The sequence below is a fragment of the Littorina saxatilis genome, linkage group LG1 (assembly GCF_037325665.1).
Source record: "Littorina saxatilis isolate snail1 linkage group LG1, US_GU_Lsax_2.0, whole genome shotgun sequence".
Classification (NCBI taxonomy): Eukaryota; Metazoa; Mollusca; class Gastropoda; order Littorinimorpha; family Littorinidae; genus Littorina; species Littorina saxatilis.
The window spans coordinates 49,710,488-49,736,639 of record NC_090245.1 but is presented as its reverse complement, the minus strand read 5'-3'; the positions used below and the strand labels follow the sequence as shown (position 1 = coordinate 49,736,639).

At 41.4% G+C, this 26,152-nt stretch overlaps 1 protein-coding gene across 2 annotated transcripts in view; it reads left to right on the top strand.

Moving 5' to 3' along the window:
• Positions 1–24,503, top strand: part of LOC138972877 (lysophosphatidylcholine acyltransferase 2-like) — a 37,556-nt gene extending 13,053 nt beyond the window's left edge. For both annotated transcript variants that reach the window (XM_070345550.1, XM_070345556.1), the window contains exons 4-13: positions 1,633–1,806; positions 2,439–2,497; positions 5,305–5,339; positions 6,579–6,633; positions 10,710–10,792; positions 11,592–11,717; positions 12,237–12,387; positions 13,654–13,752; positions 16,405–16,546; positions 17,240–24,503. In XM_070345550.1, coding sequence (XP_070201651.1) covers positions 1,633–1,806; positions 2,439–2,497; positions 5,305–5,339; positions 6,579–6,633; positions 10,710–10,792; positions 11,592–11,717; positions 12,237–12,387; positions 13,654–13,752; positions 16,405–16,546; positions 17,240–17,436 — 1,121 coding nt within the window. In that variant the 3' untranslated portion in view covers positions 17,437–24,503. The remainder of the gene's footprint in view (positions 1–1,632; positions 1,807–2,438; positions 2,498–5,304; positions 5,340–6,578; positions 6,634–10,709; positions 10,793–11,591; positions 11,718–12,236; positions 12,388–13,653; positions 13,753–16,404; positions 16,547–17,239) is intronic.
• The last annotated feature ends 1,649 nt before the right edge of the window (positions 24,504–26,152 follow it).

Genomic DNA, 26,152 nt, shown 5'->3' with positions numbered 1-26,152 from the left:
GGTCAGTGTTAGTCTGTCCGGCCGGCCGTCCGGCCGGCCGGCCGTCCGTAGACACCACCTTAACGTTGGACTTTTCTCGGAAACTATCAAAGCGATCGGGCTCATATTTTGTTTAGTCGTGACCTCCAATGACCTCTACACTTTAACGATGGTTTCGTTGACCTTTGACCTTTTTCAAGGTCACAGGTCAGCGTCAAAGGAAAAATTAGACATTTTATATCTTTGACAAAGTTCATCGGATGTGATTGAAACTTTGTAGGATTATTCTTTACATCAAAGTATTTACATCTGTAGCCTTTTACGAACGTTATCAGAAAAACAAGGGAGATAACTAGCCTTTTCTGTTCGGCAACACACAACTTAACGTTGGGCTTTTCTCGGAAACTATAAAAGTGACCGGGCTCAAATTTTATGTGAACGTGACTCCCAGTGACCTCTACACTTTGACGTCTGCTTTGGTGACCTTTGACCTTTTTCAAGGTCATAATATTCAGAACTGCGAAAGTGACTCGATCGAGCGTTTGCTCTTCTTTTTTACATTTAGTCAAGTTTTGACTAAATGTTTTAACGTAGAGGGGGGAATCGAGACGAGGGTCGTGGTGTATGTGCGTGTGTGTGTCTGTCTGTGTGTGTGTGTGTGTGTGTGTAGAGCGATTCAGACTAAACTACTGGACCGATCTTTATGAAATTTGACATGAGAGTTCCTGGGTATGAAATCCCCGAACGTTTTTTTCATTTTTTTGATAAATGTCTTTGATGACGTCATATCCGGCTTTTCGTGAAAGTTGAGGCGGCACTGTCACGCCCTCATTTTTCAACCAAATTGGTTGAAATTTTGGTCAAGTAATCTTCGACGAAGCCCGGACTTCGGTATTGCATTTCAGCTTGGTGGCTTAAAAATTAATTAATGACTTTGGTCATTAAAAATCTGAAAATTGTAAAAAAAAAATAAAAATTTATAAAACGATTCAAAATTACGTTCATCTTATTTTCCATCATTTTCTGATTCCAAAAAGATATAAATATGTTATATTTGGATTAAAAACAAGCTCTGAAAATTAAATATATAAAAATTATTATCAAAATTAAATTGTCGAAATCAATTTAAAAACACTTTCATCTTATTCCTTGTCGGTTCCTGATTCCAAAAACATATAGATATGATATGTTTGGATTAAAAACACGCTCAGAAAGTTAAAACAAAGAGAGGTACAGAAAAGCGTGCTATCCTTCTTAGCGCAACTACTACCCCGCTCTTCTTGTCAATTTCACTGCCTTTGCCATGAGCGGTGGACTGACGATGCTACGAGTATACGGTCTTGCTGAAAAATGGCATTGCGTTCAGTTTCATTCTGTGAGTTCGACAGCTACTTGACTAAATGTTGTATTTTCGCCTTACGCGACTTGTTAACCTCTGACTCTGAGCAGAAAAAGTGCCTTGAGAATGTACATGTATATGTTAACTAATATTACTTTCTTCAGATCAAAATAATTCCTGTCAGTACAATTTTGTCATCATCTTGGTCTTGATTTGCAAACTTAAGTTCAATTTGCGTTTTCAGTAGTTAGTACTGCATGCCTTCATGACCAGGGACCAAACGCTGGTCTTAACACTGTCACTGGGTGTGTCAGGTATTATCCAGTACACGCAGCCTGTGTTGGTGAGTCGTGAGGATCCGGACTCTCGTCTGAACACCATCAAAGAAATCACACGGCGCTGCAAGTCGGGGGGCGCATGGCCGCAGATCTTCATCTTTCCTGAGGGAACATGTTCCAACAGAAGCTGCCTCATCAGCTTCAAAGGGGGTCAGTGGTTATCCTCACAGGTTCTCAATGTTAACCAGCTTCAAGGGGGGGTCAGTGGTTATTCTCAGTGTCTCAATGTTAACAAGCTTCAAAATCAAAGGGGGTCAGTCGTTATCCCCAGTGTCTCAAGGTTAACCAGCTTCAAAGGGGGTCAGTCGTCATCCCCAGTGTCTCAAGGTTAACCAGCTTCAAAGGGGGTCAGTCGTTGTCCTCAGTGTCTCAATGTTAACCAGCTTCAAAGGGAGTCGATGGTTATCCTCACAGTGTCTCAACGTTAATCAGCTGCAGAAGTTAAGTCCCTACAAGAATGACTTCAAAGTTTGTTGAGGTGTTTGTTTTATCTTTTACAGAATGAGTGTTTGGAAGTTTGTTGTGGTGTTTGTTCATTCATTTACATCTGTGCCAGCAAGGCCCTTGTTAGCATGCTCCTTAAATTGGACAGTGTGGCCTGGCCTCTCACCGTCTCTTAATTTTAATGCATTTGAATTTTTTTGTGTTCCCTTAAATGAAGTATTTCTTCAATGGCATTTTGAACTGCATATTTTTATGGTGGAAGTTTGCGTTCATGTTAAGAAAAGAGTTAAGGTAAACACGCTTCTGTGGTGAATAACAGATTGATGTTTCTATTGCAGGAGCATTCTTCCCAGGAGTACCAGTTCAGCCAGTGTGCCTTAGATACAATAACAAGCTGGTAAGACATGAGACATTGGTTGAATTGAGAATGAGACAGTGGTGAGATTAAAGCAATCTGTAGCTGTGGTTGAGATCCAACTGAGACAGTGGCGAGTTTAGAGCAGTCTAGCTGTGGTCGAGTTGAGAATGAGACAGTGGTGAGATTAGAGCAGTCTGTGGTTGAGGTTGAGTTAAGAATGAGACAGTGGTGAGATTAGAGCAGTCTGTGGTCGAGTTGAGAATGAGACAGTGGAGAGATTAGAGCAGTCTGTGGTTGAGGTTGAGTTGAGAATGAGACAGTGGTCAGATTAGAGCAGTCTGTGGTTGAGGTTGAGTTGAGAATGAGACAGTGGTGAGATTAGAGCAGTCTGTGGTTGAGGTTGAGTTGAGAATGAGACAGTGGTGAGATCAGAGCAGTCTGAGGTTGAGTTGAGAATGAGACAGTGGTGAGATTAGAGCAGTCTGTGGTTGAGGTTGAGTTGAGAATGAGACAGTGGTGAGATTAGAGCAGTCTGTGGTTGAGTTGAGAATGAGACAGTGGTGAGATTAGAGCAGTCTGTGGCTGTGGTTGAGTTGAGAATGAGACAGTGGTGAGATAGAGCAGTCTGTGGTTGAGGTTGAGTTGAGAATGAGACAGTCGTGAGATTAGAGTAGTCTGTGGTTGAGTTGAGTATGGGACAGAGGTGAGATTAGAGAAGTCTGTGGTTGAGGTCGAGTTGAGAATGAGACGGTGGTGAGATTAGAGCAGTCTGTGGTTGAGTTGAGTAGGAGACCGTGGTGACATTAGAGCAGTCTGTGGTTGAGTTGAGAATGAGACAGCACTTGGTGAGATTAGAGCAGTCTGTGGTTGAGGTGAGAATGAGACAGTGGTGAGATTAGAGGTGGTTGAGATTGAGTTGAGAATGAGATAGTGGTGAGATTAGAGCAGTCTGTGGTTGAGGTTGAGTTGAGAATGAGACCGTGGTGAGATTAGAGCAGTCTGTGGTTGAGAATGAGACAGTGGTGAGATTAGAGGTGGCTGTGGTTGAGTTGAGAATGAGACAGTGGTGAGATTAGAGTAGTTTGTGATTGAGTTGAGAAAGAGACAGCGGTGAGATTAGAGCAGTCTGTGGAGAAGTTGAGAATGAGACAGAGGTGAGATTAGAGAAGTCTGTGGTTGAGGTCGAGTTGAGAATGAGACAGTGGTGAGATTTGAGCCGTGTGTGGTTGAGTTGAGAATGAGACAGTGGTGAGATTAGAGCAGTCTGTGGTTGAGGTTGAGTTGAAAATGAGACAGTGGTGAGATTAGAGCAGTCTGTGGTTGAGGTTGAGTTGAGAATGAGACAGTGGTGAGATTAGAGCAGTCTGTGGTTGAGTTGAGAATGAGACAGTCCGTGGTTGAGTTGAGAATGAGACAGTGGTGAGATTAGAGCAGTCTGTGGCTGTGGTTGAGTTGAGAATGAGACAGTGGTGAGGTTAGAGCAGTCTGTGGTTGAGTTGAGAATGAGACAGTGGTGAGATTAGAGCAGTCTGTGGCTGTGCTTGAGTTGAGAATGAGACAGTGGAGAGATTAGAGCAGTCTGTGGTTGAGTTGAGAATGAGACAGTGGTGAGATTAGAGCAGTCTGTGGTTGAGGTTGAGTTGAGAATGAGACAGTGGTGAGATTAGAGCAGTCTGTGGCTGTGGTTGAGTTGAGAATGAGACAGTGGTGAGATTAGAGCAGTCTGTGGCTGTGGTTAAGTTGAGAATGAGACAGTCATGAGATTAGAGCAGTCTGTGGTTGAGGTTGAGTTGAGAATGAGACAGTGGTGAGATTAGAGTAGTCTGTGGTTGAGTTGAGTATGAGACAGTGGTGAGATTAGAGGTAGATAGATAATTTATTGCCAAGTGTACAATACATGAATGAACATAAAAAATACACGAGGAAAGCAGCTTGCTGTGTGATAAAAACAAAAATAAATAGCATTCATACATCACTGGCGCATAGCATCATACATACATGGGTAAGACAATTTGGTATCACAGTAACTAATACATACACTATACAGACATGGTGAGAACTATGAAACTCTAAGAGCAGTCTGTGGTTGAGGTGAGTTGAGAATGAGACAGTGGTGAGATTAGAGCAGTCTGTGGTTGAGTTGAGAATGAGACAGTGGTGAGATTAGAGCAGTCTGTGGTTGAGTTGAGAATGAGACAGTGGTGAGATTAGAGCAGTCTGTGGTTGAGTTGAGAATGAGACAGTGGTGAGATTAGAGGTGGCTGTGGTTGAGGTTGAGTTAAGAATGAGACAGTGGTGAGATTAGAGCAGTCTGTGGTTGAGGTTGAGTTGAGAATGAGACAGTGGTGAGATTAGAGCAGTCTGAGGTTGAGTTGAGAATGAGACAGTGGTGAGATTAGAGGTGGCTGTGGTTGAGTTGAGAATGAGACAGTGGTGAGATTAGAGCAGTTTGTGGTTGTGATTGAGTTGAGAATGAGACAGCGGTGAGATTAGAGCAGTCTGTGGTTGAGTTGAGAATGAGACAGTGGTGAGATTAGAGCAGTTTGTGGTTGTGGTTGAGTTGAGATTGAGACAGTGGTGAGATTAGAGCCGTCTGTGGTTGAGTTGAGAATGAGACAGTGGTGAGATTAGAGCAAGTGTGTGGAGTAAATGATTGTGAAGAACTGTGATCTGCCGTCACATGGTGTCATTAAGCAAAACAATCACATTTTGTGTAATCTTTTGAAGAGGATGCAATCTATACAAGACTGGAATAGGCAGAGGATGTTAGTGTAGTCTTGATGAATGATGATTGAAACGTTTATGGCTTTGTGTTCATCATAATAAATTGTATTTTTGATTTTCAGGACACAATCACATGGACATGGGATGGCCCAGGAGCGTAAGTCATGCTCCTCTTAACAAAACTGTGCATGCATAAGTATAAGGATAAGGTATCATGCGTATAGTCCTGTTAGGTCGCCTTCATGCAAATCTAGGCTGCTTTCCCACAACTGTTTTTACATTTAGTCAAGTTTTGACTAAATGTTTTAACATAGAGGGGGAATCGAGACGAGGGTCATGGTGTATGTATGTGTGTGTGTGTGTGTGTGTGTGTCTGTCTGTCTGTGTGTGTGTGTGCGGAGCGATTAAGAGTAAACTACTGGACCGATCTTTATGAAATTTGACATGAGAGTTCCTGGGTATGATATCCCCAGACGTTTTTTTCATTTTTTCGATAAATGTCTTTGATGACGTCATATCCGGCTTTTTGTAAAAGTTGAGGCGGCACTGTCACACCCTCATTTTTCAATAAAATTGATTGAAATTTTGGCCAAGTAATCTTCGACGAAGGCCGGACTTTGGTATTGCATTTCAGCTTGGAGGCTTAAAAATTAATGAATGACTTTGGTCATTAGAAATCTGAAAATTGTAATTAAAATTATTTTTGTATAAAACGATCCAAAATTACGTTCATCTTATTCTTTATCATTTTCTGATTCCAAAAACATATAAATATGTTATATTTGGATTAAAAACAAGCTCTGAAAATTAAACATATAAAAATTATGATTAAAATAAAATTTCCGAAATCGATTTAAAAACAATTTCATCTTATTCCTTGTCGGTTCTTGATTCCAAAAACATATAGATATGATATGTTTGGATTAAAAACACGCTCAGAAAGTTAAAACGAAGAGAGGTACAGAAAAGCGTGCTATCCCGCTCAGCGCGACCATTACCGTACTATTCTGGCTTGTCTATTTCACTGCCTTTGCCACGAGCGGTGGACTGACGAAACTATGAGTATGCGGTCTTGGTGAAAAAATGCAGTGCGTTCAGTTTTATTCTGTGAGTTCGTAAGCTTGACTAAATGTAGTAATTTCGCCTTACGCGACTTGTTCATTTTTGATGCTAGATATTTGAAACTTCATAGACTTCCAGGGTTTGATTACCTCTACACCTAAGTCGGGTTGATCGTGGCAAAGTTTAAGGTCGCAGTGGGATTGAGTTCAGGTTGATCAGAATGGAATTATCAGTTTCTTGAATGTTTAATAAGATCATTTGAACAGATCATTTGCGTTTGATTCATATTTATGCCGAAGATGAGTGGTGTGAGTTTTTGCTTTTCTTGTTTCAGATTTCAGACTCTATGGCTAAGCTTGTGCCAGTTTCACAACAACATGGAGATAGAGGTGGGTCTCTCTATTTCTCTACAAGTCTATACTCTACTTCTCTCTTTTTACTCTACCTTCCTTTAATCTATTCACTCTACATGCCTATACAGGCAAATCCGGATAAGACGAAATTGAAGGGACCGAATTGTTATTGTGTCTTATCCGAAATTTCGACTTGGTCATAGTACAGTGGAACCCCTCTCTAGCGACCTTGAAAATGTTGACAAAAATCGGTCCTTATGGAGGGGGGTCCTTACAGAGGGAGGGGGCGGGGCCACAAAAAAAGTCACCTCAGATTTTCTTAAAAAAAGAAAACAGAGAAGTTTGAGTTGCTGACGACCGTTTCCTCAAGCAAACTGCTTCGATTTCATGTTTGACATTGTCGATGGTGTCCACCAGTTCTGGTGCATGTTTCAATGCAAAAAGAGTTAGTTTCTGAGCAAGCATTTCTTTACAGCAGTCCCTGCAATGATGAAGGCCCTCCGAGAAAGAGAGTGAAAAATCGGCCACCGTTCTCAGCATCGCGTATCTGTGTGTAACCTCTTTCATTGACAAGATACTCTTGTTTCCCTGCAGCCTTGACCAGTGAGTCGGTTACCTAATCTGTGAACCCTTCAGTTGTGTTGCTTTGTCAAAAGTTAGACACAGTCAACTAGTTTTGCTCTGAGTGAACAGTGCAGCTGGCCTCAATTAGCCGGTGACACCTCTCTGGCCACAGCACCAAACAGTACATGGCTGGGGGGGAGAGAGAGAGAGAGAGAGAGAGAGGGGGGGGGGTAGCTGGCTAAACTCAGTGGGGTGTCCGGTGTCACTGAAGTCAGCAGGAAGAGCATTGGAGAGAAATAGAGAGGTGTACTCTTCCAAACAATTTCCAAGGATCAGTTGTCAGGGCTTAGGGTAGTCAGTGAGGGAGAGTGAGAGCGGTTTGTGTACAGTCCGACTGAAGAGTGAAAAGTCACTGCCACAAGATCGGCATGCAGTCAATAAAGCCAGACAAGAAGAATGATTATGACATGCGGCTCTATCTGCTGTTTTTTATTTTTTTTATTCAAACTGGTTTTCAACGCTTATTCTCACAAAGCATCTGCACACCTGCCTCTGCCTCTGTGCTGTGTTTGTGTGGCTGCTTTCGTATGATGTCAGTGCATGGTGAGTGCGTTCACTGCCTTGTCACCACTTCCCCACCTTTTTCAGAATGTTTTCTTGGAGTTGGATAATTCTCCTTACTCCTCGCCCCCTCCTTACTCCTCGCCCCCTCCTAACTTCAGTTCATACTTTATTGCGTGCCGACTGACCAGTCGGTGTGGCGTCCGTGTAGAGAAGGGAATAAGGTTACACAATGCGCTAGTGTTTGACGCCAAGTTTCGTGTTTCGAGTTGCTGTAGTAAATATAGAGTAAACTTTGTCTTTGGGACTGACTTTCTGTTGTGTGCTATCCGTCTTTCGACTTACGTAAGAGAAATCCCATTTCGAGCTCAGGGTACTTTGTACACATAGATAAAAAGGGATAATTCCGGACCAGAATTTCTTTGTGTGCTAAGCGAATTTTTGACTTAACCGTTTGTGAGTTAGCTGGATTTGCCTGTACTCTATTCACTCTACTTGCCTATACTCTGTTCTCACTACTTGCCTGTACTCTGTTCACTCTACTTGCCTATCATCTATTCACTCTACATGCCTATACTCTATTCACTCTACATGCCTATACTCTGTTCACTCTTTTTGCCTATACTCTGTTCACTCTACTTGCCTATAATCTTTTCACTCTTTTTGCCTATACTCTGTTCACTCTACATGCCTATACTCTATTCACTCTACTTGCCTATACTCTGTTCACTCTACTTGCCTATACTCTGTTCACTCTACTTGCCTATCATCTATTCACTCCACATGCCTATACTCTATTCAACCTACTTGCCTATACTCTGTTCACTCTACTTGCCTGTACTCTGTTCACTCGACTTGCCTATCATCTATTCACTCTACATGCCTATACTCTATTCACTCTACATGCCTATACTCTGTTCACTCTTTTTGCTTATACTCTGTTCACTCTACTTGCCTATAATCTTATAACTCTTTTTGCCTATACTCTGTTCACTCTACATGCCTATCATCTATTCACTCCACATGCCTATACTCTATTCACTCTACTTGCCTATACTCTGTTCACTCTACATGCCTATCATCTATTCACTATACATGCCTATACTCTATTCGCTCTACTTGCCTATACTCTGTTCACTCTACATGCCTATACTTGATTCACTCTACCAGGTCTGCCTACCGTTACGGAATTTCCGTATTTGTCCCGGAAATCAATAAATTTTATCAAGTGTTCCGGAAAATACGGATGTTCGAAATGCGTCCCGGAAACTCAAAAAAATTCCAAACACGCTCACACTGTTGTGAGCGAGAGAGATTGCCTTCAGCTACAAGGTACTGCCCTGCCTTTGATCTGGCCGCACACACAGATTTCCACTCTGTTAAACTCGGTCACTGACCGGTCACTGACCCCACTAGGTACTGCCCTGCCTTTGATCTGGCCGCACACACAGATTTCCACTCTGTTAAACTCGGTCACTGACCGGTCACTGACCCCGATACAGGAAGTGTTTCCTCTCTCAGATATGACAGGGGAACCACCTCTCATGGCAAAAACTGGGTCATTGACCCCTGGGAAGAAGGTCGTGTCTTTTAACAAGGCCACCCAGCTATCACAATGCCTTTGATCATTGCCGAGCAGCTTTTTGTAGCTAATACTCATGCGCGTCAACTTCTTGCAAGAAGAAAAGGTCGAAGAAAAGATGGCGTCAATGTTCCAACACTTGCCAATGGTCATGCTGTCAATCCTCACCATTCCACACTCTTCAGCACACTGCTGGCAAAAGACACTCTCGAAGCACTTGTTGTCGCCAAGTTGAGACCCGGTGAAGCTCTGGATAGAGTTTACACCAACAAGGAGCTCAAAGACATGAAGAGTGCCTATTACAGGTCCCTTCAGACCAGCTCCAAATGAATGCAGTGACACCACCAAACCTTGTACAAAATGTAAATATTGTAAGTTTGAATTTCATTTTTTCAGTGACATTTACAGTGACAATGTTCAAGTTTGGCAAGATGATTTGAAGGCAATGTTAGGGTAAAATGACACCAGATTGCACCAATTGTGTCCTTTTGGCCAAAAAAAATTTCCGGGGGGGCATGCCCCCGGACCCCCCTAGCCAGCTCACTTGCGCTTCGCGCAACCTCGACTTTTGCGCAAAGCGCAAAATCGACTTCTTTTAATCTTCAACAGAACTTTGTCCCTGAAGCTTCACTTGGAGGGTAGGCAGACCTGCTCTACATGCCTATACTCTGTTCACTCTACTTGCCTTACTCTGTTCACTCTACTTGCCTATACTCTATTCACTCTACATGCCTATACTCTATTCACTCTACATGCCTATACTCTATTCACTTTACTTGCCTATACTCTATTCACTCTACTTGCCTATACTCTGTTCACTCTATATGCCTATACTCTGTTCACTCTACTTGCCTATACTCTATTCACACAACATGTATACTCTATTCACTCTACTTGGCTGTACTCTATTCACTCTACATGCCTATACTCTATTCACTCTACTTGCCTATACTCTATTCACTCTACTTGCCTGTACTCTATTCACTCTACTTGCCTGTACTCTATTCACTCTACATGCCTATACTCTATTCACGCTACTTGCCTATACTCTACTTCTGCTTATACATGTATCAAGTCCCTACCTTTTAGTACAATTACAAATCTAAGACTGTTCTCATGTCAGCCAGATGTTCGACATGAGCAAAACGATGTAAATAATACGTTCTTTATAACCAGGTGGTATGAAAGTGAGTCTGAATATTTTTATTTAAATCAAAAAGCTTTGAAAGAAATCTGCTGCTCATTAGATTTGCTTTTGTTTTATCAATGACACACTGTGTTTCTTTCATATAGTTTGAATACGTTCATCAATGTTGTTATCCTTTCAAGTTGCTGTAGAAACATGTGTGAATACTGATGGTGTCATTGTTTGTAGTCTGGTCATAGCAAGTTGTTGTGCTTTCAGTTCTTGCCTGTGTACACGCCCAGTCCTGAGGAGATCAAAAACCCCAAGCTGTTTGCCTACAATGTGCGTCAGGTCATGGCAGAGTGCGTATCCACTTCACCCTCACTGATAGTTTAAAGCTGAAGAATCTTTGACACCTTGTGATAGTCATGGTAGAGTTGGCATAATGTTCACCTTGTCTCTTTCCTAGAACTCAATCTGTATCCATCAAACATTCACTGTAATGCTATGGTCCCATCAAGCATTATGATGGGGGGGGGGGGGGGTGCAAGTTTGTATCTGATGACTAAATGGATTGATACAGGTCGCATTAAGAACCAGTTTGGGCCAATAACTTGGAAATCAACATTCTCTTGAACATTATGTTATGAAGCTACAACAACACATATTTTAATTTTAATTTTGATTTATATAATACATATGATGAATGGTGAGTTGTATAAGCATTTTCCTTCCTTGTTTTGTTTTTTAACTGAGTGACAGAAAGTTTTTGATAAAGGTTGGTGGTGCCTGCGGATGATTTATAGCCAGTGGTTGAGTTCAGAAGTGAATGTCCATCTTCATCCCCGTGTTTGATTGTACAAGCTGCGATACTATCATCCTCTTGTTAATTGTTAATTGTACAAGATGTGATACTAACACCTTATCATCCTTTTGTTAATTGTACAAGATGTGATACTAACACCTTATCATCCTTTTGTTAATTGTACAAGAGGTGATACTAACACCTTATCATCCCCTTGTTAATTGAACAAGAGGTGATACTAACACCTTATCATCCCCTTGTTAATTGAACAAGATGGGATACTAACACCTTGTCATCTATCATCCGTCAAGCTTGGGGCAATAGAAGTAATACTGAATTGTGTGTTTTATTTGCAGCTGTCTTGGGGTGCCAGTGACAGACCACTCATACGATGATTGTCGTCTGATGGATAAAGCCCAGAAACTCAACATGCCAATGGAAGCTGGTCTTGTAGAGTTTCAGAAACTCCACCAGAAGCTTGGGTAAGACTCAGCTCTTTGGTGTGCTTATGCTTTAAGGTTTTGCTTGCAAGTAGATGACAGTATTTCAATGGCGTCATGGCTTAATGGCTAATAAACGCGGTGTAGTGTTTCAGGTCTGAGATTCCCCAATATCCCAAGACACACACAGTCCACACACACACACACACACACACACACACACACACACACACACACACACACACACTCACTCACTCACTCACTCACTCACACACTCACACACTCACTCACTCACTCACTCACTCACTCACTCACTCACTCACTCACTCACTCACTCACTCACTCACTCACACAAACACACACACACACACACACACACACTTGATTGCCCGTGAGCATGAAGTGATGGTCAATGAAATGAGGCTTTCAAGTAACTAGTATGACTACACGTGTCAATCTTCACAACCTGTTAACTCGGGGGGACAGGTGCAACTTGACCTTCACCTTTATGGTATGGTTTGTGCTTGTGTAAGGAACAATTGTGTTTGTGTGTGTGTGCAGGATCAGCTTTGAACAGATGCAAGAGCTGTTGGACAAGTTTGAGAACATCCACCCAAATAATGGGGGACAGATAACGCTAGAACAGTTTGCGTCGTACCTTCAGCTCCCAGAGTCTCCCGCTCTACAGGAGGTCTTTCACCTCTACGACAGGGTACGTCTTTTCTCTTCATGTTTTTTGACTCACATGCGAAGCAAAAGTGAGTCTATGTACTCACCCGAGTCGTCCGTCCGTCCGTCCGGACGTCCGTCCGTCCGTCCGGAAAACTTTAACGTTGGATATTTCTTGGACACTATTCAGTCTATCAGTACCAAATTTGGCAAGATGGTGTATGATGACAAGGCCCCAAAAAACATACATAGCATCTTGACCTTGCTTCAAGGTCAAGGTCGCAGGGGCCATAAATGTTGCCTAAAAAACAGCTATTTTTCACATTTTTCCCATTTTCTCTGAAGTTTTTGAGATTGAATACCTCACCTATATATGATATATAGGGCAAAGTAAGCCCCATCTTTTGATACCAGTTTGGTTTACCTTGCTTTAAGGTCAAGGTCACAGGAGCTCTTCAAAGTTGGATTGTATACATATTTTGAAGTGACCTTGACCCTGAACTATGGAAGATAACTGTTTCAAACTTAAAAATTATGTGGGGCACATGTTATGCTTTCATCATGAGACACATTTGGTCACATATGATCAAGGTCAAGGTCACTTTGACCCTTATGAAATGTGACCAAAATAAGGTAGTGAACCACTAAAAGTGACCATATCTCATGGTAGAAAGAGCCAATAAGCACCATTGTACTTCCTATGTCTTGAATTAACAGCTTTGTGTTGCATGACCTTGGATGACCTTGACCTTGGGTCAAGGTCACATGTATTTTGGTAGGAAAAATGTGTAAAGCATGTGAGTCGTATGGGCTTTGCCCTTCTTGTTTTTATTCACCTGGATAATTAGGAGTGTCTTAGTGATGAGCATTCCCCTTCTGTGTTACTCCAAATCTGTAAAACTACAGAAAACAATGCAGTTTGAGAATGAAAAACAATTCCATTCCATGTTTCTTATTTTCTTAGGTGCTAGAGGTGAGGTGCACAAAGCGAAAGTGAATGCCACCCCACTGGGTGAACACCAGCTACGGGGTCTGATTGTTTGAAATCACAACAAATCTCAATTTCAACTTCAACCAATCCGACCCTGCAGCTGCGTACCACCCATCTGGGTGGGACCCAGTTTCGCTTGGTGCACCTAAGCCTAGGAGATTGGTTGCTTATAGCTCTCACTTTCTTGTGTCTACAGTGTCCAATAAGTGGTGATGCCTATTTGCAGAGAGTTCAGACATAGCTGAAATATACTGTTGCAGTTATAAGTGGATTTGTTTTGTAGCACAGATTTGTTTCAGTGTCAGTCTCTTTGTGCAGGATGGTTCGGGCACAATTGACTTCCGAGAGTACGTCATTGGTCTCATGCTGGTGTCGCACCCAGTCAACTCTGAGGACAATTTACAACATGCATTCAAGGTACGCATAACCCTGTCCATCATCTCTACCTTTCTTTATGCCTCTTTTCCTTTTAACTCACCTGAGTAATTGGTGAGTCTTATACCCCAGTCACTCAGAGACGCCGCTTCTACTCCGTTGTAAAATTGTCGGAGAGCGTGGCGAAACGTGGGAGGATCTCCATGAGCGTGGTTTGGTCGGGGTGGGATCTGCTAGGTCGCGAAGCTGCAAGCTCTCCCTGCGCTTATTTTGAACTGCACAAAACAAGCGTAGAAGGGTCTGGGCGCAGTACAGTCTTGATGTAGTTTTTTTTATGGCCCCCGTCACACAGCTCTACGTTTTTACAACGACCATGCCGATCACTCTGATCTGAAAAAGTTACCAAGTCGGGGCTCGCCGTCAAAATCCAGCACATGGCGAATAACAAAAACTACATCACGACTGTACACGACTACGTTTTTTTTGTGCAGTTCAACAACATAAGTGTAGGGAGAGCGTGCAAGCTTCCCGACCTAGTAGATCCCACCCCGACCAAACCACTCTCATGGAGATCCTGCCACGTTTGGACCACGATTGGCCATGCTCTCTCACACTTTTTCGTCGTAGCAGAAGCGGCGTCTATATTATGTGACTAGGGTATTAGTGCCATGTGCTAGATTTTGATGGCAATATGCTCTGATTTGATAACTTTTTCAGATCAGCGTGATCGGCATGGTCGTGGTAAGGACGCAGCACTGTGTGATTATGAAGCTAGAGCTTTGAAACTTTGCACACTTCTAGGGTTTGATGATGGTGTGTGTGTATGTGTGTGTGTGTGTTTGTGGGGACAGATCTTCGTGAAACTTTACATACACATTTTTCCAGATGATATCCCCACCCATGTACTTCATTTTTGACTCGCCTGAATGATTAATGAGTCTTAGTTTGTTTGTTTATTCGTTCATGGGCTGAAACTCCCACGGCTTTTACGTGTATGACCGTTTTTACCCCGCCATTTAGGCAGCCATACGCCGCTTTCGGAGGAAGCATGCTGGGTATTTTCGTGTTTCTATAACCCACCGAACTCTGACATGGATTACAGGATCTTTTTCGTGCGCACTTGGTCTTGTGCTTGCGTGTACACACGGGGGTGTTCGGACACCGAGGAGAGTCTGCACACAAAGTTGACTCTGAGAAATAAATCTCTCGCCGAACGGGGGGACGAACTCACGCTGACAGCGGCCAACTGGATACAAATCCAGCGCGCTACCGACTGAGCTACATCCCCGCCCTAATGAGTCTTAGTAATGAGCAGTGTCCCTACGTATGAGGGCTAGCTGGCTGGCGGAAGTCCTCCTGCGCGGTAGCAGTATTTGTAATGCAGAATTTTATGGTATAACTTTGGAAACAATCAGTCTTGTCTTTCCACCAAACTTGTTCATGACCATGCCTGTTTATGTGCATGCATACATTTATATAATTTTGTCATCATTTTCACGAGTTTTATTCACAAGCATCTGGGAAATAAATCTCATGTTCCCCAGGCAATAAATCCCCGGTTACCATAGTTGCAGGAAGCAGGTTATACATGGATAACCAAAAGCAAACCCAATAGAAACGCTCGAGGATTCTTCGGCTCTTTTCATTGGTGTTTCCCCAGACCTAAACAGACGACACAACACTGCTTTGCAAAGTTCCAAAAACGAACTGGCAAACTGGCAAAAGTAAACAAAAAACAAAACTACTTCATGAAAGGTCATACATTCATCAAAAACCTAGCGATATGTTTTGTCTTCTTACAGAGTCATGGAGTGCGTGTATCTGTGTTTCGATACACAGACGTTCGAAGAAACACGAATGTCAAGTTCAAGTAAAACGACCCCTGACACACATTTTGACCCGTGCACAAGACGTTGTATCGATAAACGAAGCACAAATAAGAAACAATAATAAAAGCAAAGAAAATAGCAACAAGATATGCAAACATCTAACAAAGCCGAGCAAGCAGAATGACAGGTCTAATGAAAAACAAAGAGGTACTGAGTCGGAAACAAGATCGCGATTCTTTCCTTCGCTGCACGACGCAAATCTTCTGTGACCTTTGACCAAAGCAGCTTCCACATTCGATCACTCAGCTTAATATTTACAACTGAAAGCCGAGGGGGTGGAATACCGAGATGAACCTACAGAACTGTGCATCCTCAAACCTGACATATTCATCCCAACATTTAATGAACTCAAAAACACAGAAAGTTGCTTTCACACGCCAGCTTTGATTGCCAGTGGTTATCAAACCGGGACTCGTGTGGTTATCAGCACGGAACCCGTGTTTCAAAGCATGGCTCCCTGGGTTGATTGTGCACTTATTTTCTCACTACCAAAATGATGACAAAAACGATGTTTGGTGGTTTGTTGACAGACCAGCTTTTTTGTCGGTCCTCGGGGGGCATATCGACTTTTGTTTCATATTTATTGACCGCGGCCTTCGGCCTTGGTCAATAAATATGAAACAAAAGACGATATGCTCCCCCTCGGACCGACAAAAAAGCTGGTCTGTCAACAACCCATCAAACATCTTATAATGTCTGCATCTGTATTTCTGTCCAATTCTTTGCCAATAGAAGCCTCATAGCTTGTTTAAGGTTTTCTTTTTTAGAATCCTGATATTAATGGTTGTGATGCTTGTCATTTCAGCTGTTTGACTCGGACAACAAAGGGTACCTCACTCCGGAAGAACTGCAGAAGATTCTGCGCAACGCCTTCTCCATGGAGGATGAACAGGCAGCCGGACTCTTCCAGGACATCGATACTGACAAGGACGGCAGAGTCACCTATGGTATGATTTGATGGCATATCTATGGTATGGTTTGATGGCATATCTATGGTATGGTTTGATGGCATATCTATGGTATGATTTGATGGCAATGCGTAACGGGCGCTGTGGCGGGGTGGTAAGACGTCGGCCTCTTAATCGGAAGGTCGAGGGTTCGAATCCCGGCCGCGGCCGCCTGGTGGGTTAAGTGTGGAGATTTTTTCCGATCTCCCAGGTCAACTTATGTGCAGACCTGCTAGTGGCTTATCCCCCTTCGTGTGTACACGCAAGCACAAGACCAAGTGCGCACGGAAAAAATCCTGTAATCCATGTCAGAGTTCGGTGGGTTATAGAAACACGAAAATACCCAGCATGCTTCCTCCGAAAGCGGCGTATGGCTGCCTTAATGGCAGGGTAAAAACGGTCATACACGTACAATTCCACGAGTGTACGTGGGAGTTTCAGCCCACGAACGCAGAAGAAGAAGAAGATGGCAATGCAGGCTCACAGGGGTGTTCGGACACCGAGAAGAGACTGCACATAGTTGACTCTGGGAAATAAATCCCTCGCCAATTGTGGGGATCGAACCCACACCGATAGTGACAACTGGCTTTGAAGCCAACATGCCTAGCAGCTGAGCTATATACCCGCTCTTCACATCTTTTTATGTAAGTAATGTTAGCACACTGACAGAGATGATTTCTTCCCATCTTTCAGATGACTTCAAGGCGTACGCAGTGGAGAAGCCAGAGTACGCCAAGTTGTTCATGACGTACCACGACATGTCGACTTCCACCACCAGCAACGGGCTCCCAGTCGCCCACAGCAATGGAGGAGACTGTAAAGGCAGCAACGGAAACGTCCCCAAAGGCAGCTACACCAATAACGTTGATGGCAAGTTGAAAGCTCAGTGAAGCATCCTGCGATTGTTGTGGAGTGATGTCACATGCACGGTGTTCGTTTCTTCACCAAACTTGGCATACAGGGAAAAGTAAAGGCCGCTTACTTCGCTGTCTCTCGGTAAAATCCAGGTCCATGGGAGCTCGTATTTGTAAAGATCTATGTTAATCGTTAAAAGCAATATAAGAAAGGAGATGGAACGTGTCATGATTGCGAAGGAAGGATGGTGGACTGGGGTAAGAGACAGTCTGTGTGAATGAAAACAACAAGGTCATGTCATGTCTATGAAACTGTCAGAAATTTGTTTGTGTCACAATTTGTGTTGCTACATGTAGACATGGGATGGGAGAGTAGCAAATAATAATAACCCGTTGAAGATAAATAATGCAGTGTACGGGTCGGTAACAGTCAGAGTTTTGAGATAACTAAGTTTATAACACAAAGCAGGGTTACCAAGGTCATACCAGTTGCACTGGTCACAAGCAGAACTGTTGTTTGATGAAGGTCCTCTTGAGTTGTGGTGACTGTTTATTCTATTTGTTGTTGTTTTTTCTGACCAGAACAGTTGAAGTTTAATATATAATTGCATAAAACTTGCATTCACAGCTCACAACAACCACAACAAAATTGTGATGCACGTTTGATGTGGGAAGCGCTGTATAAATATGCTTTTTGATGTACTAAATTTAGAACCAATAGAAGGGACGCCACTCTTCTGAAGCTTGTGGTCGACATTGAACGGTATTTAGCTATTGACGTCTGTCGTTTGGTTCTGTTCTACGTCTCTGATCACGGTGATACTGTCCACCCCTAAAATGTTCCTTTTGCCAAAAGACTTTTATAGATACCGTACTTTCCGGGTCATAAGGCGCGACTTTTTTTCCTCGAGTTCGACCCCTGCGTCTTGTATAACGAAGCGCCTAATCCGTGTATGAAATACGAAAAAAATCAAAGAGACCGCTTGAGTACCAGTCAAACAACTTGTGATAATGCATGTTTCAGCTACTAGGTACTGCCCTGCCTTTGATCTGGCCGCACACACAGATTTCCACTCTGTTAAACTCGGTCACTGACCGGTCACTGACCCCGGTGCAGGAAGTGTTTCCTCTCTCAGATATGACAGGGGAACCACCTCTCATGGCAAAAACTGGGTCATTGACCCCTGGGAAGAAGGTCGTGTCTATAAACAAGGCCACCCAGCTATCACAATGCCTTTGATCTGGCCGCACACACAGAGCACACATATTTTCACTCAGTTAAAGTCGGTCACTGACCGGTCACTGACCCCGGTGCAGGAAGTGTTTCCTCTCTCAGATATGACAGGGGAACCACCTCTCATGGCAAAAACTGGGTCATTTTGGTGCGCCCTATCGGCCCCCTGCGTCCAATGGGTGACTGGATTACAATTTTTTTTTAAAAGAAGGGGGTGCGTCTTGTATAACGAAGCGCCTTGTCACCCGGAAAGTACGGTACATCACATTCTAATAATGCAGAGGTTGAAGACTTGTAAACTCTTAGATCTTTGAGTTTGACGTCTTTCCTGTTGCATGGCCAGCGACGGCCTTGTGGACAGTGTCACTTGAAGATGCCTGTGTGTGACAGTGCTTGACAGAAAGGGACACACTGCAATTTGTTCATGAAATGAGATTTTAACCACATGAACTAGTGCAAAAGATGCTACATGTAACAATTGAAGAACAGATTCATTCTATCTTTCTGACTTTGGAAATTTGAAGCTTAGGATGCACAGGGACCAAGCACCCAAGTTTCTTGACATTCAACTCAGCAAAAGGTATTGGATTAAACTGTGCTTGGGGATACAGAGTTAAATGAAATAACCTGTTCAGGTTTTTTTTCATTTCTCAAAACAATTTGATATGTGTGTAGATTTGACCATGTAGAGCCCAAAAAGCTCAAAATGTCACATGAGTAAATTTTCACCGGCAGGCTGCAGTTTTTAACACCTTACTGGAAAGTGTGTCGTGCCACTTGTGTCCCTTTTCCCCAAATGCTGTCACATGTGTTAAACTTTAATTTCTTGTTCTTTTTCTTTGCCTTGTTCTTCTGTTCGGATGAAAATCTTGTTGTCTTTGTTGATTTTCATCAAAGTTTTGGTCAATTTTTGAGTGAACCAGCTCATCTTGTGTGAAGATTGTGTTCATTCTCGTTTTTAATTTTGATTCAGTGAAGATGTTTTCTTTAGTTACCATTAAAAGACAGAATTTATTATGTTCTTTGCAAGACACAGTCAAATGCAGTTTGCAGCACAAGTATTGGGTGCCTCAAAACTTGTCTTACGATTTTATGACAAGGTTGAAGCAAGTCAGAAAAAAGATCCACTAACGGAACAAGTTCACCAAAATAGAGTGTGAATGTTTGTGTTGATCCGTTTGTAAATGAAGTTTTGCATGCTTCAGTTTTGACTCCTTTCAAGTTACGCTTTTTGATGGAATCATAAGTGTATCTGATTTTTAACATTTTCCCCTGTGTTTCTATTTGATCACTGGACTTAAAAATGCACATGACCTTTATTGTCATGTTTCTGTTTTAAATAATATGTAACATCAAGGGATTGTCAAGGGCACAATGAAACAAAACAATTTATCACAACTGTTTTACACAGTGCTGTTTCAGCTGACATGGAGGTCACAAATGAATAGTGTAGAAACACAAAGCTCTAACATTACCTTACTTTTACCATGTTATAATATCCTATTCTTATTCTGTCCAGTTGTAAAAAATAAATAACTTAGTAAACATATTTAGTATCTACCTTTCCAGTTGTCAAAACTAAACATGATTATAATGTTATATTGCTTTTTTTAACAACTCTGCGGTTATGTTTCTTTAAATTTTTATTTCAGGGTGACATCTACATACGAAGGATATGTGCAGTTTTACAGAGATTTATACTATAGATTAATCAGTTAAACAGAAAAAGCTAAATATTCATGGATTTTGTGTGTTTGAATGACTTGAAGTCCTGTCTAAAATGTGCATTTATTAAAAAGAGAAGTATGGTAAATTGTCAATTTCGGAAATAAGTCCGTCAGGGCTTTGAAGGGCTGTGGTGCAGTTATCGCTAACTCAAGCTGAGGCAAGCCAACACGATGGCAGTCAATCGCTTACAGTGGAACCCCTTTTTTAAGACCCCCTTCTGATTTAAAGGCTGCCATATTCGTAGCGTTCATTAATTAATTCATATTGTTTACATGTGCCAATAATGTTATAAAACTGTACCGAAGGGGATATAATAACGATTGGCTGTAGCTTTCGAACACAGAAAAAATTATTTCAGTATTGCAAAGTGGTGTTGATAGTGCCAAATGTAAACAGAACAGTCTCAAAGTGAAAGTGGATGTTTTCCGGAAATTGCGCAGGCGGAAATATACGTATAAGTTACAGCTCCGTCCATCCATGGTATCGCCTCATATTTTGTCGAGACTGGGTCAATGAATATGATGACAGCCTCGAGTGACGTCATTATATTCTTTCACCCCGTCGAGACAAAATATCACGCGATACCATGGATGGACGGAGCTGTAACGTATATATGGTATGACCAAAGTAAAGAGAATTTGTCATGGGATGTGGAAACAAATCATTGGAAATTCACCATGGGCAATCAACCCAAGCCTAGAAGTTGTAGAACTATATTTTGTTTCAGTCTTGGCAAGGCCAGTTTTGTCCAGTTCCGGAAAAGACATCACCCTGCCGAGACGAAAAAAACAATTCCATGGATGAAAACGTATAAGCTAATATTCCGTGACGCATCAAAGCTAAATTTTGTTTTAAAATGTCTTCACAACGTACAGATAACTTATAACGACATAATCGCCTTCACAAGACAGGAGAAACGCACACTTTGTTTTTCGTCTGCTACAAATCTTGTTGATTGACGGAGAGAATAAAGCTTCAATCGTACCTTCATCAACAGGAATAAATGCTCAATCTGCTGTCAGTTCGCAATTGAACCTTGTTTTTTTTCTTTAACTTTTTGGTTAACATTGAAACGGCAATCCAAAAGAGTGTTTCAGCTGTTTCAAGACACAGGCTTAGCTCCTTCTTTTGAGTTGCTTTTCAGTCTAAAATGACACCGGAAGCGAACAAATTGTCGCGTATACTGTCGTCACAAAAAGACGTCATGACAAAGTTACACGCAAAGCGAAAGAGACTTTGACGTCATTTACTTTTGTTCGGAATTTTCCGTCTGTTCCTAGCTTGTCAGTGAAGACCTGACGTGAGTAAGCTTACCCAAAACGTCTTTGTTCTCTATTCACATTGCAGCTGTGAAATAATCAGTCTCGGTCGTGTAGGTACAGAGTTTGCAAGGTACATTGTGTTCGTGTTGATGACGGCTTCATAAGACAAATCAGCGAATCTATCATGAGGAAGACGTTTATGTACAAATCACCGAACCCAACCCATTTTTTGTGTGCATTTTTCCGAAGAATAAACTGCATGTGGTTAATTTCATCCGTTTAATGCTTGTCGAAACGAGCCATAAGGCTTTAGAATAAAAGATTTCACGCATTGCTTGGCCATCTGATCACAGATGAGGTCGCAGTTTGTAGGTTGAATCTATGAATCGGCCAGAGATAGATCTGGTACGACCTTCCAGATTATCAACAGTGGGTTCATGGTCGGAATCAAGAGGTCAAATTTGTGTGGCTCCCAATCATTTCATAAAAGATTTCCATTTTCTTGTTTCTGCGGCTGCGCAAGTTATTTTGCCTAGGTCATGGCCGAACTTTAGGCCTACGGAGAAATATCGCTGGATATTTTCTCCCTAGATTAACAGAGACAAAGAAGGGAAGTCATGCTGTATAATCTCTTACAGCACATATTCGCAAGAATAAGGCCACAGGCTTCAGCTGACAAGCTACAAGTACATCTAATTTTCTAATAGGTCTATGTACTCACGTGTCCAGCAAAACTTTGGCGAGTTCAGTATCCCCTTTGTACTTGGTTCTCAATTTGAAGCGATGGGCCTCTGACGAAAACAATCTTTCTTTCAGCGCGACCCAGCGCTGGTGCTGCGTGGTGATGAAGTCCACTTTCTCTTAGCAGATTTAGTGGCCTTGACAGCTTTAGACGGGTTTACTTCTATCTTTTTTGCCAATGTACGCAATCGCGCTTTGACTGTCTCCGACGCCATCTTTGGCTTACGAAACGCAACGGTCTAAAAATAGCCCAATTCCTGGAGAACTGTTGCTAAACAATGCATTAAAGAATTAATTATTTCTCGTAATTGGTAAGGACTTCAAACCTAAAACTTTGCAGGAAGCTTAATTTATACATTCCCGCAACGATGGGAAAAGCCCTGAAAGTAATTAAACTAATTAAATAGGACTATATGTCAGCCTTTAAGATAGCCGCACTTGGAACCACTTTTTTTGTGTGCAAATTTTCTGTTGATAACCTCTGTAATTTGATGAGGTTTGTCAGTCTGCATCTCCTGCCAACATTATTCCATGATTATATTGGATGTTTTGAATCACTTTGGAAATCACAGTAATCATGATCTGGGGCTAATACGACTGTGCAACCTGCCAACATTATTCCATGATTATATTGGATGTTTTGAATCACACTGGAAATCAAAGTAATCATGATCTGGGGCTAATAAGACTGTGCAACCTGCCAACATTATTCCATGATTATATTGGATGTTTTGAATCACTTTGGAAATCACAGTAATCATGATCTGGGGCTAATACGACTGTGCAACCTGCCAACATTATTCCATGATTATATTGGATGTTTTGAATCACACTGGAAATCAAAGTAATCATGATCTGGGGCTAATAAGACTGTGCAACCTGCCAACATTATTCCATGATTATATTGGATGTTTTGAATCACACTGGAAATCAAAGTAATCATGATCTGGGGCTAATAAGACTGTGCAACCTGCCAACATTATTCCATGATTATATTGGATATTTTGAATCACTTTGGAAATCACAGTAATCATGATCTGGGGCTAATAAGACTGTGCAACCTGCCAACATTATTCCATGATTATATTGGATGTTTTGAATCACACTGGAAATCAAAGTAATCATGATCTGGGGCTAATAAGACTGTGCAACCTGCCAACATTATTCCATGATTATATTGGATATTTTGAATCACACTGGAAATCACAGTAATCATGATCTGGGGCTAATAAGACTGTGCAACCTGCCAAAATGGAACGATGGGTTATCATTTTCGTACATTATCAAACACAAAGGCTTGATAAGAAAATACCCAAGATAGAAAGAACTCTTGCTCTCGTTGAGACTATACTCTACCTCCATGCCGGATTTTGACATCATTGGTTAATGTGCAGGTCAGGTGTTTTTATCTTGCTTGCTTCAGATTTTTCCGTCTTACGCTAGCCTTCCAGAAAAATGTTACCAATTAGTTCATCGCCAACTTTTAGTTCGACTCTATGCAGAAAAGTCAGTGAAGCTTGGGACATTTTCTTAATGGATAAATTCCCAAAGCATGTCTGAAAGCAAGTAAATGCAGGAAGAACTCTACCTTGAAGATCCGATTTTTGGAGGTCTTAAAATGGGGGTTCCACTGTATCTCCGATGTGCATGTTTTGGGAGAAAAAGGCATCATTTCAAAGGTATACTGTTTTTGTCAACATCACGGGCCAAAGAATCTAGACACGGCCATCGTCGAACGCTGAAGAAGAAGATGAAAAGGTATACTGCATAAATGACAGTGTAAGCTCAAGATGATGTTTCCGTCTTTCAGAAACATGCACATTGGATGTGATTATTCAATGGGATGCCATGATTTCCTGGTTTTAACTGGTTAGTGAAATCGCTTCTTTGCCTTATTTACGCAACTCTTCCATAGCACATAAAAGGACCCAACAGTCGAGTTATTTCAGAACATTGTCTATTGGAAGAAACATTCAATAATATTATAAACTGAAACAAACATTTGTATGTTATATTGGTTGTATTCTTATAATAAATCTCATTTATTATTGTTTGTACAATTTGTGCAAGATACTCAACAGTTGCATTCTATTTACTCATATTATTTCACTATGAAGATGTTAATTTTTTTTTATGTTACTGAAGGGTGGGGGGGTTGGGGGGGGGATGTTTCTGATAATGCTTATTTGAAGTTTAATAGTCAACTCTCCAGTATTTTTACGACCAGCTATTCCTTCCCTTTCTTCATTTGACTGAATCTTAAATAGCTTCCTTTGTTGGAAGGGGGTGGGGGTTTCATTTTTGGCTTTCTGATTTTTTACATAATCGTTTGTTTGAATCTAGTCATGTACGATTATGTCACCTAATTTCTTGGTGAGATTGCAATAGCTGTTATATTTATATTTCCCCTGATGTTATTATTGTTTTTGATGTTATTATTTTGTGCCTGCATTTACTATCACCCAACCATCCTTTTATCTAACATCAAATATCAGCAGCTAAGCATTGATCTATTTTATGTGTGTTTTAAGATATTGGCCATATTTTGTCTTGTTATTTATTAACGGTCACAAAACCATTCTTTGTTCTGAAAATCTTGGGTAGATCTGAAATCAATAAAGCCAATTTTGTACAGCTTGCCATTGCTACCACAGCCACAAACCTTACCTTTGTAAGAATACATCAGAGTTTTACAAGAGTAGATCAGAGATTTACGAGAATACGTCAGAGTTTTACAAGACAGTTATTCTTGAATCATACTGTAAACCGTTAGTACATCTTCTTTAACTTGAAGGTTTTGAAGTCAGCGGCAGACTCTTTTAAGTACAGAGACTTTTTGAAAAAGATGAACATAAAATGGCACAAAAGATATCATCAGTTCTCAAAAGTTGTCTGGTTCAGTCCAAACAAAAAGACTGAAATAATCTTTTAGTTTGTTCAACTTCGCATTTTAGTGTGAATGGAATATGTTGAAGATCTTTTTACATTTAGTCAAGTTTTGACTAAATGTTTTAACATAGAGGGGGGAATCGAGACGAGGGTCGTGGTGTATGTGTGTGTGTGTGTGTGTATGTGTGTGTGTCTGTCTGTCTGTGTGTGTGTGAGTGTAGAGTGATTCAGACTAAACTACTGGGCCGATCTTTATGAAATTTGACATGAGAGTTCCTGGGTATGATATCCCCGGACGTTTTTTTTCTTTTTTTCGATAAATACCTTTGATGACGTCATATCCGGCTTTTTGTAAAAGTTGAGGCGGCACTGTCACACCCTCATTTTTCCATTAAATTGATTGAAATTTTGGCAAAGCAATCTTCGACGAAGGCCGGGGTTTGGTATTGCATTTCAGCTTGGTGGCTTAAAAACTAATGAGTGAGTTTGGTCATTAAAAATCGGAAACTTGTAATTAAAATTATTTTTTTATTAAACGATCCAAAAACAATTTCATCTTATTCTGCGTCATTTTCTGATTCCAAAAACATATACATATGTTATATTTGGATTAAAAACAAGCTCTGAAAATTAAAAATATAAAAATTATGATCAAAATTAAATTTCCGAAATCGTTTTAAAAACTATTTCATCTTATTCCTTGTCGGTTCCTGATTCCAAAAACATATAGATATGATATGTTTGGATTAAAAACACGCTCAGAAAGTTAAAACGAAGAGAGGTACAGTAAAGCGTGCTATGAAGCACAGCGCAATCGCTACCGCGCCAAACAGGCTCGTCACTTTCACTGCCTTTTGCACTAGCGGCGGACTACGTTCAGTTTCATTCTGTGAGTTCC